At 38.4% G+C, this 18,279-nt stretch overlaps 1 protein-coding gene across 7 annotated transcripts in view; it reads right to left on the bottom strand.

Annotated features, from left to right (window-relative positions):
* The window catches only part of CACNA2D1 (calcium voltage-gated channel auxiliary subunit alpha2delta 1), a 561,607-nt gene that overhangs the window by 55,061 nt on the left and 488,267 nt on the right, over positions 1–18,279 (bottom strand). For 2 of the 7 annotated variants that reach the window (XM_075274041.1, XM_075274040.1), the window contains exons 19-26: positions 14,695–14,751; positions 10,491–10,562; positions 10,125–10,196; positions 8,519–8,580; positions 4,964–5,040; positions 3,559–3,579; positions 1,772–1,832; positions 1,446–1,543 (exon numbers count right to left, since the gene is read on the bottom strand). In XM_075274041.1, the coding sequence (XP_075130142.1) occupies positions 1,446–1,543; positions 1,772–1,832; positions 3,559–3,579; positions 4,964–5,040; positions 8,519–8,580; positions 10,125–10,196; positions 10,491–10,562; positions 14,695–14,751 (520 nt within the window). Of the gene's footprint in view, positions 1–1,445; positions 1,544–1,771; positions 1,833–3,558; positions 3,580–4,963; positions 5,041–8,518; positions 8,581–10,124; positions 10,197–10,490; positions 10,563–10,665; positions 10,684–11,264; positions 11,289–14,694; positions 14,752–18,279 lie in introns of all 7 variants that reach the window. The other 5 variants (XM_075274042.1, XM_075274044.1, XM_075274043.1 and 2 more) reach the window with 5 other exon arrangements.

The raw sequence follows: 18,279 nt of genomic DNA, 5'->3' as shown, positions 1-18,279 counted from the left end.
TAGAGAGGCGGATGCCGGGGAGTGTAGACGGCGGCACAGATGCCTGCAACATCGCTAACTCGGAATAGCATCGGCCCGAAATAGCAGCACCGCTCCTGCCGCTGCTGGCTTCATGCAGGGCAGGAGCATAGCGATGTTGCAGGCATCTGTGCCGCCGTCTACACGCTCCGGCATCCGGCTCTCTATTACAGCGGATGCCGGATCTGTATTGGCGGCCCCTTCCCCCCAAAGGGTAAACTACCCCCCCCCCCTCCAGGCTCGCTCCCGTGCACATAGCCCCTCCTCCCTCCCCCCTCAGAGCAGCAGATACATCACTTGATTTATGACCAGATAAGTCAAGGGATGTGTCAAAAAAAAAAAATGAATAAAGTAAGATAGTGGACAAACAAAGCAGTTTTGCTGAAGCAATGTATTTAGGAAAAGTCTTACATTCACATTAACAAGCAGTATAGATAGGATCCTTGTGATTGGACAACCCCTTTAATGACTCAACCATATGATTTTTCTCGGCCAGTCAGCTGTAGAGCATGCATTATTTATCTTTATATAATAAGCTCAATTTATTAAGAGTGGCGTTTTATATTTGTTTGTAATCAACTAGGTCTTAAAAGGAGTCTGCCTAATCACAGTACCTAGTAGATCCCCATTTTATGTAAAATGCCATTTTATAGACATGAAGATGAGGGGAAAACTGGTTTGTAGGTAAGCCTTAGCTTATCAGGGTTTCGGTCTCAGCTGTAGATTCTTGGGCAACATACTTTTTATCTCATTTGCAAATGAATAAATTGATTACTTACATGAATATAGGGCTCCAAAGCTGAATAACAGAGGCATATTTAGAAACAGTAGAAATATCTTTACAAGTTACTGTGATTAGGTTTATAACAAATTCACTGCTGACAGACTCCCTTTAGTAATTGAGGCATGTTTTGGAAAGTTTTTGTGCCTTAAATTGAAATCTGCTGCTGCCCGGCCTGCAAGTGTCCGGAGTGCTTGTTCACAGCGCAGACTGAGAGTCAACTCTCAGCCTGCACTGTGAACAAGCAGACACCGGAGATCCCTGGCTGCATCCCGCGATCGACCCATACGTCCATTGCAATCGATCGGTAGATCGCGATCAACTTATTGGGCACTCCTGGTGTAGATTGTCTGCATGCCCTAAGCTGAGTCTATCACCATGATAGATCCTTTTTACCCTAGCAAAATGTCCATGAGAATCTGAAATGCTTCATGGATTACCGGTGGCTAGAATATGGCTGTACTTTTACACTATACTCCAAATATAAGAAACAACACCTCATCTAGAAAAAAAACATTATTAGTTAATAAAGACACGGTATTAAATATCAGAATCTGACTTTTTGATCTCTTTTGTCTCTTGAACAAACGTGTTGGAAGCTAAGTATGCATAGTTAGTCAATAAATTAATGATTTATAATACTTACATGATGGACTACTTGGTGTTTTGGTGTCTATGTACTGGTTGAAATTTTGTAGGAATTCTGTATTATTATTGGATATCTGTAAGTCAGTGCAGTATTCCCTGTTAAAATGTTAAAAATACATTAATTCCACAGCAGATTTATTTATTTATTTAACAATGGTTTACAGATTCTTATCTCTAGCTTATTATCATGGGTTAATAAAGGTTTTAGATGGTTATAGAGGTTACGAAATCTATGAACATGGCTACAGTAAGAACTTGAGATAGTGAAATGTTAAAAAAGGTAAAATATATTAATATTTAAAATGAAGTAGGAAAATAATCAACCTTGGGGCTAAGTAAGTGGCACCAACATCTTCAAAGTACTCAGGTTTCAGAGTTTCAGAGTCTGAAAGAAAAAGGAAAGTGGATTTCACATAAAGAACACATTATTTCTCCATTTCGTCCTTCTGATGCCTAAAAAAATATAAAATTCACCAATGGTAAAATGATACGCAAAGAACAAACCATGTGAAACCTGGTTAGGCAAATTCAGGTAAAAGGGAAAAAATGTGAATGCATAATTTAATATATTCTGCGCTACAAAATGTGATACAATAGTTTTTTATAAGCGTCAATGAACTAAAGATGGCCAAACCCATTAGATTCAGTAGCTGTCAGACATATGTCAAGCTATGATTGACAGACAAATATCTCTCTTGACCACCACATATATATATATATATATATATATATATATATATATATATATATATATATATATATATACATGCTTGGATTAGCCAAGTCTGTATGTGTTCTGAATCAGAAGAGGGAAATAAAACTCTTGGCAGAAACACTAACATTTTCATCGGGAGAGTTTGGAAGCCCGTATACATGTTTGATTGTCAGCTGGTTTGAATAATTTTCATATGTTTGCTTCCTTAGCATTCCCCCTGGGTGGACAAGTTAACAAATATTGTCTTACTATAGAAAGCTTTAAAAAGAACACAATTTTTCGATTTTCTGTTATATTCTAATAATTTTTTATCCTAAATAAGTTAAAGTGGTCACTCAGTGGTTGGGCCAGGAATTGTAGCCTGTCAAGGGTATCGTCAGGGTGATACTATATTGAATTAGTTTCATGAGAAATTGAAGTTCATTCTTTAAACAAATTCAAGTTAAGACAAGGGTGGACACATCTAATGTGCATGGCCAACTCTAGTCTAAAACTGATCCATTTTGAACTATAAAGTAAAAAGATATCTATACTTCATTTTTATTCAAATGACATAATAGGCAGCATGCATCTCATACATTGAGAACATTACAGTCTAGGTCAGTCAGGACTAATATTCTGTTTGATTGACTGCAGGCTATATTCACATGACCGAGTCCTTTTCTTGGCTGTGAAAAATTAACAGGCCAAACTACATTGTTTCCATTTTTAACAGACACTTAAAAAAAATAAAAAAATAAAAATAAAAATCGGATGAATTTCATTTATTTATTTTTTAACCAAAGCCACTGAACCATTTTTAATTACTATTATTCTGATGCAAATTTGTTATGACAGCCATCAAGAATGGTTCCATTGACCTCAACAGGGGCCATGTGGCCATCAAAATTAACAAAAAAAGGACAGTTTTTTTTTTTTTTTTTTTTTTTTTTTACCAACCAGTAAAACAGTCCCTCAAAAAGACAGATATGGGAATAGACTGATTCACTCTCATTGTTTTAAACATTGCCCCAGTTTTTATCATGTGAATAAGGCCTTAATTCAAACAAAAGGGCAAGGAGACAATTGTCACATTGGATCATGGTAATCTGCAACAGTATTTTTATGAACTCAACTTTAGAAGTATTGTTTAACTGTCTAGAGCTGTATATTTGCCGCCATGCTGATTGGATCTGTACATAAATATACATTGACTGGTAACTCCTTATAACAGCCACGTTAAAAGCTAATGGTTCTACCTTTAATAATGAGGAACAACTACCATGTATCTACGATATTACATGCTACTGTAAGTGCCTGAAATAGTACCAAGCGCAAACACAGACATATATGAAGGGATGAAGAAAAGGAGGCTAAAAGTAAAGACTAGCAAAGTAAGCATAAAGGAAGTACTTGCCCTTCAATTTGCCCCTTTTGGCTGTGATTATCCATCAAATAGAGAAAGCAAGAGAAAAGAAAACAGGAAAAACAGGGTAGAGGTAAAGGGGGTCACAAACAATATTTTATTCAATGAAATTCTTGAATAAAGATATTGTGACAAGATCAACGGTTTATTCAGTATGTACAGTCTGGTAAGAAAGGACACGCACAAATCACAACAGGAATGTATTAATGTCCCAGTAATACTTTGTTGCTGAAAGGATCTGCTAAGTAAATGTAATCATATTGGCCGTAAAAGTAATAATAAATCATTTTCTTAATTTATATATGGCTAAAATATCTGGCACTTTACAAATTACAATATATCAGCGGGTATTAAATATCTACATCCCCCTTTGGCTTCAGTTTGGCTTATTACTAGGCCCTATTTCCTCTATACCACATAGTCTTTAAAGAGGACCTTATATGTCCTCATCAATGTGCAGTTATATATACAGCTAGAAAGCCAAAAGTGTGATGAATTCACACTGGTGCTGGAGTTATCGGTTCCATTAATTTTGCCACTAATATCTCCACTTTGTTAGAAGGGTGGTCTGTACAGCCAAGCGTCATCACTGGTCTATGAGAACCGCTCCTCCTGAATATACTGTACTCTAACATAGCCTTGTTCTGTCAGTGGGGGTATTTCTTACTGCCCCGTCATCAAGAATTCAAGATATATATCTGATAAATGTAGGGCTCCTATTCTGGAGAGATTTATGGGTTTCATGTGAATATCACAAAAATATGCTAAATGGCAATGCCCCTTTAATGCCTCATAGTCTGTCATAACTTGTTATACCCAGTGACAGATTATAGGGGATACTAGTGGAAGAAAAAGTTTTGTAGAACATTTCCTTAATTCCTTGCTGTCAGTTTGAGGTGACCATCACATGAGCCTGGCCATAGATGTACAGAGCCCATACAATAACAGTCAGCCTTGCAGAAACTTTGTTCTATATACACATCACTAATTATTATGATAGATTATTGGATTTACTTTTGAGTCTTCAACATACATTTGCAAAGTGATCCTGGACATATCAGCAATTAAAGATTAATCAATGATTCTGATAGTAATACAACAACTCTGGTTACAGAAATAAGGAGAATATGTTCATATTCCTTGTATAGAGAATATAAACTCTTTGCTTCTCAATCTGCAAGCCATTATTGACAAAGTCATCAATACAGTTAGACATGTTAAAAGCATAACCTTGTATTAGACTTGAAGAGAAAGCAGTGCTGTTTAAGAATCATTGTAATCTTTGGTGTTTTCATGAAAGCACCAATGTCATAAACAGATGATATCATTCAGATATAGGTGTCAGCTACATTAAAATCAAAGTCCAAGTTTTGCTAGCAATGACTCCAGTACTTACATTTGGCTTGAGTTATTGTTTCTTCAAGTTTAGCTTTAATGTAATAAAAGCTGTAAGAAGGCAGCACCAGGGCAAGACTAAAACACAAAATGACAGGTGAATTTAGCAGTATAGTATGTAATATCTGATGTACTTATCTATGTCAATAAAGACATTTTACAGAACAGAACTATAGATGCTATTTGGTTATGAAGTACATATTCCCTTTGAATAATTGTGCTATATATTTTATTTATACCATGTTATACCAGCGAACCCCAACAAATACTGCTTTTATTATACTCGAGTGTCTCTTCAGACCCCTGAGCATAATGATTGGAGGTCCAGGGGAGGCGAAGAGGCATAAAAACCAGTACTACTCACCTCTCCAGCGCGCCTCCATGCTGTCTTTGGCCTCTGTAGTGATGTCATAGACGGCACGTGGGTCGCGGCACATTATGACGTCATTGAAGAGGACCGAAAACAGAGAGTTGCAGTGGATCCCAGGAGAGGTAAGTACCATTGATTTTTATGTTTATCATCTCCCCTGGGCTTCAGATCAGTATACAGACCCCAGGGTATAATAATAGTTTACGGGTTGGTGTACCTTAAACATTTCAGATTCTACTGAACCCAAAAATGGGGGTGCTATGCTGTGGAGGGGAGGGCCCCAAGTCAAAAGTTTGCTATGGGGCCCAGTCCTTGCTAGTTAAGCCCCTGGAGCCATTTGTTTGTTTTCTTTTTATCACTCAAGTAAATGGAGTTAGATACAAACAGAAAGTCCTTCTCTTGTATCCATAATAAGACCAAATCAATTTTTATTTTCTAATCCAGAAAAGAATATATAAGAGTGAACATAGCTTTATCTCTTTATAAATTTTCCTTAATGTTCATGACCAGGAGGAGAACATAAAATGGATGACTGGTCTGTACAGCACTTTACATAAAACCATTAACTGATTGCTCCAAGTCACAAAGCCAATTAGCTTGAAGACAAACGTCTGACCTGTTGAAGTATGGATCTAGAAGTTTGCAAATTAGAATTGGATTCAGAAGCTATTGGAAAATGTCAGATTGCATCTGTTCAGAGTCAAACATCTTGTATGGGTTCATTAAATCCGTTCCCCTCTGTGCACAGGTGGAGATATTTAAGTTAACTAAATCAAGTAGCAGAAATGCTTTTTTCAACAGAAGTATTCCATTATTTCTCACCATGTCACCGCATTTCAATAAAACATAGCTTTATGGAACCAGTGACAGAGTACACCTGCTATCTTATGAAATATCCATAATTCTTGTGTTTATAGTAATATTTTATGCCACATTTATTATATCCATATAATTTACCCCGTATTCACATGAAAAAGTTTCACCTGTGAATTTCTGCCCAAGTGTTTGCTGGAGTTATTGGCCTGAACATGATGCCAGGAGGGGGGTTATCTATGTTATCTATGCTGCTAGGAGTCCCTGCCTTCCAGCAACATACTTTCCCATAATGATAATATAGGACAGTATGTCGCATGTAGGCCCTCCATGGGACTATTAGTGTGATGTTCAGGCAGGTAAATACACAAATACAAAGAATGAGTTTCATGGGTGAAGCTTGGCCACGTGAATGTGGAGTTAGGCATTTAGGTGGCTATAAAATGGTTAGAATGTACAAGCAGTACATTTAGAATACCTTTCCTGTTAAGACGTATAGACATGAGAAAAACAGAATTGAATCTTTGAATTCTGTGGCTTTACATATTAGAACATAAAGAAAAAAACACAAACATGTGTTCTGCATAATAAAAAAAACTGATCCTAAGAATGAATTAACCACTTCAGTACCTGGCCAATTTGTGGTCCAGGACCAGACACATTTTATGTTTATTTTGTATGTGCGGTTTTGAGGTCTGTAAAATTTTTCTCGTATGTCTCAGTCAACTAATTTTTGCGTCTTTTTCGGGGACACATACGGCTTTATTTTTATGTTATTTTTATTTTCAAATGTGTTTTAATTTTTTTTTATATCCAGGAAAATATAAACAAATAGGAGGGAAATTGTGTCTGGTTTTCAATTAATTTATTTTTTTTAATTTAATAACACAAAGTGTCACTGAAAAACTTTATAATATAGTTTTTCCTCTCCATTACGGTAATTTTTATTTTGTATGGTGTCGCCGGGGGTGGGGCTATAACCTTTAATAATAGCGTTTTATTAGCGTATTATTTATTTTTTATTATTATTTTATTTACATTTTTTTAAAAAACTTTTTTATTATATTTTTATTTTATATTATTTTCAGATTGTGTCCCCATAAGGTGATAAGAGACCTTTGGGGACATCTGATCACTTATTTTTTTGTACTTGAGGCTGATTTCTCCTATAACTGAGGTTGCTACATTTAACCCCAGTTGCAGGAGAAATCCAGCCTCCTGCACGCTGTATATACAGCTTACTGAGCTGATCTGGGGTCCTGTAGAACCCAGCAGCTTTTGCAAGACTCTGCTCCCAGCAGATCATGTGTCCGCCAGGTCAGAGGGCGGCTGAATTATGGCAGTGTCCATAGCTGTGTATACAGCGCTCATTGAGCGCTGTATACACAGCGATCGAGAAGGCAAGGGAGGTAATAAATCTTCCCTGTCTTCTCTCTGGGAGCTCCGGCTGAAGTTACAGCCAGCTCCCATTGAAAGCAGCTGCACGATCTCCGTGCAGCTGCTGTGTTCTGACTGGACGTACAGGTAGAACAAGGCAACCACTTCCCGGATGTATATAGTCTATGGGTGGTCCGGAAGTGGTTAAAAACTAGGTAAATAAAACCTCAGATGAACAATAGCAATTAACAAATTACACAGAAAAACTAGGCAAAAATGCAGAGGGCAATTCAGGGAGTTTTTTCCAGATAGTGGCTCTGGCTTAATTCAGGTTTAAGGCTAAGGCCCCACGTAGAGGACCACAGTGAAAAAACTCTGCAGGAAACGCATGGTGGTAACACATTGCGGTTTTTCATGCAGCGCTTTTCACAGAAGGGCTGCAGAGCTTTCCTCTGTGGACTTTCTGCTTCAGGTATACCTATAAGGAAACTGCTGGCATTTCTGTAGGTATAATTGACATGCTGCGATTTCCAAAACCACACTGATTTTGGAAATCACAGCATTTTCTCTACATGTATTTTTCTGCAATGTGTGCATGGGGTTTGACTCCAACCAAGGGAAACTTGGAGTTTGTATGTTCTCCCCACGTTTGTACAGGTTCCTTCCATATACCAAAAAATACACTGACAGGTAAATTGTCTTCCTTTGCAGGTGTTAGGGATGAGTGCCTGTATGCCCCCTGCACCTTCAGTCTATGTGAGAAAAGTGCATTAAAATTGTTTGTCACTATCATTCATCAAATCTACGACAGAATGGCTAAAAAAAAAGTCAAAATCTTGGAATGATGCAGCTTGAGGGTCAAATGAGCTCTTCATCATATTCCTGAACAATTTTTGCATTGGGACAAGGCACATCATTGCATGAAAATAAATGCAATAATTATATTAGACCAGCTGCATGCGGATCACAATCATAAGAAAGTTTAAATATAAATACCTATAGTCTGTGCCATTCACTGGCCCCCAAGTGTATGTCCTGTTGGCCTTATCAATATACCTCTGTAAGGAAGTAAAAGAAATTATTTAATTCATTTTATTTTAGCAAATACTTTTTAGCAAATACTAATTTATTGCCTTTAATCTGTTAAAGGAGTTGTCCAGGCAAAAACGAACAATAAAAAAAAAAAAAAAAAAAAAAAAAAATGTCAGCTTAATAATATCCTGGCCACAATAAGGAAATCATAGTTGATTTTATTACCTTAGAAAGAAAATCAACCATGATTTCCTTATTGTGGCCAGGTTATCTTCTCATACATGTAGTGCCCCTCTCTGATGACCCTGCTACAATAAGAAAATCATGGCTGGGTTCCTGACAAGTCCCAGACCATAGAAAGTCCCTGCATTCATGGTCGTATCCACTGGCAACCGATCAAGACAACAAAGCTGTGACCACTAGAGATTTAGAGAAAATCTTTAAAACTCTGCAAAATGTTTAATTACTTATATTTGCAAAAATGTTTAACTTTTTATTATCTACAAATTTAAAAATAGTTATGTATATGGGGAATACTAAGGTGCTATGGTGGGATAAGTGCCGGCAATCAAAGATGTCTAATTGTGGACACTGCCACCAGGTCTCTGATGTGTAAAACAACAGAGACTCTGCAGTTGTGGAGGGTCTAATAGCTCCTGAGCGGGCACCATCTTAAAACGCTTGCTCTACACTGTATATATACAACATTGATTGTATTTATCCCAAACAGCTCTTTCTCTAAGGATAAATTCCTACATGCAATTTTTTATGCATTTTTTTGAGCAATAATGACAAAAGTATATAAGCTATAGTTAATTTTGTTATAGGCACTTATGTGTGTGGCAGAAATAACTGCACCAAAAAATCAGGTGTGTATGCAACTTAACAATGATTCACTTCAGGTATACAAGGCAGTGTGCAACAAGTAGTTATAAGGAACAGATTGAAGTGAACACAGTCCATCTTATTAAATGGATTACTACCTTTCCAACTGGTTTACAAAAACCAAAAACTAGTCCACTACACTAGTTGAATAATCCCATTGTAGACCAGGGCTTAGACAGGGCGGAACTCTTGCCGCGCAACAGGTGTTGCTGTGAGGAAGGGCGTTCCTGACTGACTGGCAGAATGTGAAAGCTGAATTTAGTGCACTCTCTGCTTTCTAGTGGTCTATCAAACCACATGTGCCCCAGGAGGTGAAAGGTCCTCTTTAAGCTATATTTATATTCACAAAAGCTGCAGTTCATGTTATTACTTTACATCAGATATTGTGTAAAAGGAAATCTTGAAGGTCAACAGCATGTTTTATATGATTGTTTGCACTTTATAGAGGAGGGTGTATTAGTTTAATATTGTTAAGTGTAATTAATTCAATTACGTTTTAAATATTTTTTACAATGTATGATTGAATGAATTTGAAACAATCAATTATTTTTTTATGCTTCATGGGGCTTACATTACAAGCTGCTTTAGTTTTTCAATATTACATAGCAGATATTAAAAGTCATTAACAATTATGCTAACAATTTGTCTTTTTACATTGTTTATATTTTGAAGGATTCTTTCTTACCTCATCTTGAGACTTGACTAAAGTATGAAAGGTCCGTTCCCCATTTTCTCCATCTATCATTTTATTACGTATCTAAAAAGAAAAATACAGTTAAATGTTAGATACTATTGATGTAAGCAGCCATATATATATCTTTTTATAGCATAACTGAGTATATTTCCCCTGAAATATGATGAGATCTGCAATAGAGACTTCAAACATAACTTTTCATGCATATGTGAACAGAGACTTACAGGGCCTGTCTAATTTATATCTTATATTATACAAATATATTATTGTATGAGCTAAAAGAAATGAATACACATGATACACAAAGAACTTCTGATTTTAAAGGAAGCTTAGGATATCATAACAACAATAATTTACCTCTACTTTGTGTTCATTTTCAAGTTCTGCATCCAGGAAGTCAAGTGTTACAGGTTCCTGTGATTTTGGGTTCTAAGATAAAGAATAAAGACAATAAAGCAACAGCCGTGCCTGAATGAAACTATCTTATTCTATAGAAAATCCTAAACTACACTAAACTCAAAGTGTAACTTACCCCTTTGGATTTGTTGCGCTATGAAGCAATAACCATTTTCAGCAACATATTATATAGATGGAAAACATATCTAATGAGACATGGCTAAGATCTATAACACTTCACACATAACATTACTTAGCAAATAAAAAACAATGATGATTCTTAGGCCTCTTGCACATGACCAAAGTGGTTTTTACTGTCTGCAAATACTGATATGAAATCCACAACAAACACTCCCACATCTCATGCGCAATCATGGATCAAAGATTTGTATGATCAGGGACTTGTATGATTCCCTACAATAGTCTTTTCCACAAATGCGGCCAAAGATAGGACATGCTTCATAATTTACAGTCCTTGAATAAGTACACACGGCCGTAAAAATTGCAGTTGTGTATGGGCCCATGGAAATAAATGGGTCCATACATGAAAGATGGCTAGATGTAGATGTAGATAGTTTGGGAATGAGAGAAAGTGCTATTCACATAGTTGCCATTTTAAGTCTATGTGTTATTATGGGTTATCTTGATGAAGTTATTTTAAAAAGTCAAAGGCCCCCTTTTACGCTCTACTACAAATGTAATGCACAGTATTTTAACAGAATAAAAGACAATTACTAGTTTCAGATTCCGAATCCTCTTCTTTTTTCAGAAATAAAATTATAGATACAAATAATAAATACAAATCCAAAATAATCAAAATCCAAAAGAAAAGACAGTTTCTTACATGCAGTGGATAATGAACAGAAGGACCAGACCAAGCAGCATGCAATGCCAATGCAGAATAGACATTTTTCCATTCCAACCAAAAAGGGCAGAAGAAAGAAGAAAATAATATAAGAAATGCACTATTTTATAATGGCTTATATGAAAATAAAGGAAATAAAGATGACTTGCAGTGAAATATTTTTTTATTTTGTTTAAATCAAACTCCTAAATGACATGCTAAATAAAACAGGTAGATGGTAAACAGGCAAACTATGAAATAATATAAAATAAGTAAGTTTTGAAACAAAATATTCCATGCAATATATAAGGAACTATTAGGGTAAATTTACACTTGAATGTCAACAGTTAACTTGTTGACAAAATTTCTGTTACTGTTTCATTTATGTGCATGTGACTTGCAGAAAACCAGGGACATGCTGTGCAATGGAACACATTTTCACAGAAATTTCTGGAACAAATCTGTAGTGTGGAAATTCACTTTAATGACTAAGTAATTATTTTGTATAGCCTGATAGAATGGATGTTTACTTAAAATGAGGACTCTAAGGCCGGGTTCACACGGAGTATTCTGGCTCGTCATTTGGTACGTAGACGCCGCGGGAGGATTTGCGGGCCGTATACGCTCCCATTGTTTTCAACCGTACACGCGGCGCTATTTTGCAGCCGCGGCAAAATCACGGCTGCAAAATAGCCTAAGGTGCACCCTTTCAGAAAAATGGCACTGAATTTGGTGTAGAGTACGCATCAGATTCAGCGCGCAAAGCCTCCCATTGACTTCAATGGGTTCCGTTTTTAGCGCTGAATCTGACACGAATTACACACCAAATTCAGCACCATTTTCCTCCGTGTGAATGTACCCTAAGGGTCAGTGCACACTGAGTTTTTTGGCGCTGATTTTGACGCTGAATCCGCTTCAAAATCAGCCTCCAAAAAAAAGCTTCCCAATAGAACTCTGCGTACACTGACTCTAAATATTTTTACTAAATTAAATAATTATTCATTTTCAAATTCTATAATAAGTTGGGCTAAGGCTTTCCAGCTCCTGCCCTCTCCACTCTACTCACATTCGCACAATGTAGCATACATGGTGAAGAATGAGCTTTGTGTCAAATATGCATCATAACATCATTACTCTGTGTCACAAAACTGATGTACAGGGAGTAATAAATTTACCCCATCACACTCAGGGCAAACGTAACTTAAAAACATTATTTATTTGCATAATATTTAATAGTGCAAGTTCAACTGAAAAAGAATCCATGTGCAGATACAACAAAAACACATGCATAAATACAATCCCTGACAACAACAACAACAAAAAAAAAGACTTTGTGTGTACATTGATGTAGAAACAAGGCAGATAAAACTATACTTTGGTATTAACCAAAAAAATATCATAGAATAAAAAGCATATATGGTACATAGTACAGTAGATATTTAGAAGAGGTAACACTGTATTAACAACAGACACATATAGGCAATGTCAATTTTTAAACAGCTGACAACTGTGTCAAACACCAAATAGCTAGGTTCAGCTTCTCTGCAGGGCCAATGCAAGGGAAATAAAGCATTTCATATTTCCCTCTAAAACCAAAGATTTATGTATGTAATGCAGGAACATACTGGGTTGTCCAGAACGACTGATGCTTTTTATAGTTAATTTTTGCTGTGACTACTAGAAAGCTTTCTAAGCTAAAGAAAAAAAAAAAAAAAAAAAAACCACTCAGTGACTGATGAAATTCTATCAAAATATTACTTTAGGAATCACTAATAAAAAGTAAACAATTTAAACAATAAAGCAGATTAATGAAAATGTCTTTTAAAAAAACTGTTAAAACCTGCATTCTCACAACAGAATGTAACCGTGTATTGGCCAGATATAACAGCACGAACAGTATGCTGGGAGAGGGACTCTCTATAGTTACCTATATGAGGGATAGGAGTCTCGCGCTTCCAGTATCATACTGTCCTGTATCAATTATAGGACTAGACAGTTTTTTGTTGGGAGGCAATGACTTCTAGCAGCTTAGATAACTATAATGCTAAGAGCCCCTCTCCTGGCATAGGGTGCAGGTCAGTAAATCTGGCCAACACATGGACCAAGTTTCATGCTTGTAGGCTTGCCCATAGCAACTAATCACAGCTTTCCTTTCTAATAGTGCTTGTGAAATATGAAAGCAATGCTGCTACTGTCAGCAAAGACAATTTTCATAAACCTGCCCCAGCATGTTTCAATATGTTGATCCATCTATTTATATTATTTAAAGGGGTTATCCAAGGTAAAAGCTAATTCCTACACTAATCTAAACACCCTCTCCCACCTACTTTCTAAATTACATAATTTATCAAAAATGAATATTTATCCATATCCCTGGGGTGGTCATGTGACCCCCACAGACACATTTTTGGCTACCAGTGACGATCCGTTTCCCTGTTTTCAGAAATGGAACGTAACTTCTACTCCCCCCATCCACATTATTATACTTACATCTATTCCTTCCAGACTTCCTCCTGCAGGAAGGCTCCTCCCTCTTTTTTTGACTGCTGGTGCCCTCAATAGACTGAGCGCTGCTCTGTAACCAAAAATCTACCTCTACTGTGTAGAACAAGTGCAGCACCATAAGTACTGCACATGCTGGCAGTCAGAAAAGAGGCAGGAGTCATCTCACAGGAGGAAGTCTGGAATAAAAAGAGGCAAATATGATGGGGTTGGTGGGCTACTAGTAGGCGGGATAGCTAGAGAGACCGGGATGGGGGACTGAGGTAATAGGGAGCTAGTGTGGAAGCTACACAGGAAGCTACATATAAACAATGCAGAAGATGCTGGGAGCTCCCAGAGAAACACAGAAATCACTGAAAACACTACTAAACGTTTTTTTGGTGCACTTATGAACCCATTAATAGTACTAACAGACATTTAAAAAAAAAAAAAAAAAAAAAAGTTTGCACGGAAAACCCCTTTAACCACACCTTGAGTGTGTTATATATTACTATAGTACTATTGTCTGAGTAGAATACCTGAGAGCTGTATTACCAGCTGTCATTACCCATAAATATTTGTCACATTTTTAAAATTCTACTTTTCTTACTTGCTCCTGTAACACTAACTATTAAATACATTCTAAAGCACAGCTTGTGCCAAACATACAATGTGTTTACCCAGACACTCATAAAGCTTCTTTATTAAGCATTTTGTTAAAGCTTTCTAAATAGATTTCAGCTGCTACAGTATAGAAACCATAAACACATGCTTACAACAGTACAGTATACAGCCTTCTGGGTTAGTTGTTTTCAGCTATTCATTGACATTCCATTTTACCTGATAACCTGGTCTTTTCTTCCTCAAATTTATGATAGGAATACCTACGCCTATAGGCTGAAGTGGTAAAGAAAGTTGAATTTCTTATCATGTCTTGAATAATATATATAATAGCTACATAATACATAATGTAGCTTGCACAGATTTTAGGAAATCTCTATGGAGTTTGTAATTTCTCCGATTAACTGAAAGAGATGCCTCCAAATACTACTGTCTCCAGCCAAAAACAATTGGTTAATTGTAGGGATAGGCGAACTGACTTGTACAGAGTTGGGTGTGACACAAATATTCCAAACTGTTCATTTTTTTTTTTTTATAAAACTGAACACGTTGAGATTTATCCTGGATGAAACAAATTGTCGCATTGCAGACTGGGGAGGCGAAAAAAAAAATCATATTCACCTTCCCTTACTCTTCTCCTCTTTTGAGACTCTATGCAGTATCTAGTGATCTGCTAGTGACGTCATGTGCCAGGGATCACTGTTGAGGCTTCTGATTGGGCTAACAGTGATATTTGGTTGCATCGAGTGTCATGACTAGAGATGAGCGAACAGTGTTCTAAGATATCAGGCTATTCGATGTGTTCGATTCGAATCGAACATCACGTGGCAAACTCCAAAAAAATTTGATTCCCCTCCCACCTTCCCTGGCGCTTTTTTTGCACCAATAACAGCGCAGGGGAGGTGGGACAGGAACTACGACACCAGAGGCATCGAAAAAAATCGGAAAAAGTAATTGGTTGCCGAAATCAGGTGACCTCCATTTTAGACGAATAGTGGATTTCAAATCCGGGTCATATGAGAATGTGAACTTTGTGACTAAGAGACAGGGATAACTGTACAGGCAGGGATAGCTAGGGATAACCTTTATTTAGGTAGGAATGTTATTAAAAATAACTTTTTGGGGCACTATCGGGTGTGTAATTGTGATTTTTGTGACAAACTTTTTCCAATAGGAATGCATTGGCCAGCGCTGATTGGCCAGAGTACAGAACTCGACCAATCAGCGCTGGCTCTGCTGGAGGAGGCGGAGTCTAAGATCGCTCCACACCAGTCTCCATTCAGGTCCGACCTTAGATTCCGCCTCCTCCGGTAGAGCCAGTGCTGATTGGCCGAAGGCTGGCCAATGCATTCCTATTGGTAGCAGTGCTGAGCCAGTTCTGCTCAACTACACCGTGTGCCGGTCAGCCCATCTGATATAGCAGAGCAGAGTGTGCACACTCGGCTCTGCTACATCAGATGTAGCAGAGCCGAGTGTGCCGGTCAGCCCATCTGATATAGCAGAGCCGAGTGTGCACACTCGGCTCTCCTACATCAGATGTAGCAGAGCCGAGTGTGCCGGTCAGCCCATCTGATATAGCAGAGCAGAGTGTGCACACTCGGGTCTGCTACATCAGATGTAGCAGAGCTGAGTGTGGATATAGGAATCCATAGGAATGCATTGGCCAGCGCTGATTGGCCAGAGTACGGAATTCGACCAATCAGCGCTGGCTCTGCTGGAGGAGGCGGAGTCTAAGATCGCTCCACACCAGTCTCCATTCAGGTCCAACCTTAGACTCCGCCTCCTCCGGCAGAGCCAGCGCTGATTGGCCGAAGGCTGGCCAATGCATTCCTACATCTGATGCCGGTCAGCCCATCTGATATAGCAGAGCCGAGTGTGCACACTCGGCTCTGCTACATCAGATGTAGCAGAGCCGAGTGTGCCGGTCAGCCAATCTGATATAGCAGAGCCGAGTGTGCGCACTCGGCTCTGCTATATCAGATGGGCTGACTGGCACACTCGGCTCTGCTACATCTGATGTAGCAGAGCCGAGTGTGCACACTCGGCTCTGCTATATCAGATGGGCTGACCGGCACACTCGGCTCTGCTACATCTGATGTAGCAGAGCCGAGTGTGCACACTCGGCTCTGCTATATCAGATGGGCTGACCAGCACACTCGGCTCTGCTACATCTGATGTAGCAGAGCCGAGTGTGCACACTCGGCTCTGCTATATCAGATGGGCTGACCAGCATCAGATGTAGGAATGCATTGGCCAGCCTTCGGCCAATCAGCGCTGGCTCTGCTGGAGGAGGCGGAGTCTAAGGTCGGACCTGAATGGAGTGACCTGAATGGAGACTGGTGTGGAGCGATCTTAGACTCCGCCTCCTCCAGCAGAGCCAGCGCTGATTGGTCGAATTCCGTACTCTGGCCAATCAGCGCTGTCCAATGCATTCCTATAGGAAAAAGTTAGTTTGCGAAAATCGCAAGCTGACAGGGATTTCCATTAAATAAAGTGACTTTTATGCCCCCAGACATGCTTCCCCTGCTGTCCCAGTGTCATTCCATGGTGATGGTATCATTTCCTGGGGTGTGATAGTGGACTTGGTGACCCTCCAGACACGGATTTGGGTTTCCCCCTTAACGAGTATATGTTCCCCATAGACTATAATGGGGTTCGAAACCCGTTCGAACACTCGAACAGTGAGCGGCTGTTTGAATCGAATTTCGAACCTCGAACATTTTAGTGTACGCTCATCTCTAGTCATGACATCATGAGGCTTGGTGTGCCCAATATTCTTATTATATTTATATTTAATAAAAAAACATTCATACTCACCTTGACGTTCCTGGTGACATCATGTGCCATGGGTAACCGCTGAGGCCTGTGATTGGCCCAGCAATGGTTACATGGGCATTCCAAGTATAATGATGCTCAGGTGCCCAAGTCACCAATGAGGCCCAATCACAGGACTTAGCAGTGAGCCTGGGCACATGATGTGATCAAGGAGACTGCGAGAGAATACTGTATGCTATGAGAAGGCCCCAAAGAGATAAAGGAAGGACAGTATGAATGTTTTTTGAAATTTTTTACTCCTTCCCTGGGCCTCCATCTATTATAATTTGTGTTCTGAAGAGACCTCAGAGTATAATAATGTCACTTTCACCTTGACATAACTTTGGTTGTGTTTGCCTTAGAGGGTTAGAAATTGGATAGGTAAGTTTCTAGGATCCCTGACAGTGTTATACACTCGATTTTAAGCCAGTTTAAGGTGTGGTTGTACCAAACTTGCTTGACTTGAAACAAATCCTGGAACCGAATCACACAAACCAGAAACAAAATAAATCCTGAAAGCTTCACCCAGCTCTAGTTAATAGGCCTCCTATAAAACTAGCTCCAGTGAATAAGTGTGTCTAAGAAGGGGAACCTCAATTGGTACTGTGAGCATTTATATCAAAAGATGTATGTAAACAATAAGTTGCTGCAAACATTATGTACTACTGTATATTGCTGTATATTCTCAATGATTTAACCTTAATGAGATTTTCCACCTCTTCAAGCTTCCCTCTACGGTTTGTGTAAATAACTGTATTCCCTATGAAAGTCTGGATCATTTTTATGTAAAACTATGCATTCCTCTGTTATTCATCCTAGAGATGTATGGAATACATTGAGAGCTGGGTGATACCCATAGGTATAACTTGAAATTCCTGGGTCCTAATGCAAAATCTGCAATAGGGTCCCTATCTACCATGTGCCATTTAGAATAACAGTATATTTTATGTGGCAGAGCGATCTTTGGAGCCCCCACATGGTTGAAAGACC

This window comes from Leptodactylus fuscus, chromosome 5 (assembly GCF_031893055.1).
Source record: "Leptodactylus fuscus isolate aLepFus1 chromosome 5, aLepFus1.hap2, whole genome shotgun sequence".
NCBI classification, from domain to species: Eukaryota; Metazoa; Chordata; class Amphibia; order Anura; family Leptodactylidae; genus Leptodactylus; species Leptodactylus fuscus.
Note: the sequence above shows the minus strand (reverse complement) of the source record. Positions and strands in the feature narration are given on the sequence as shown.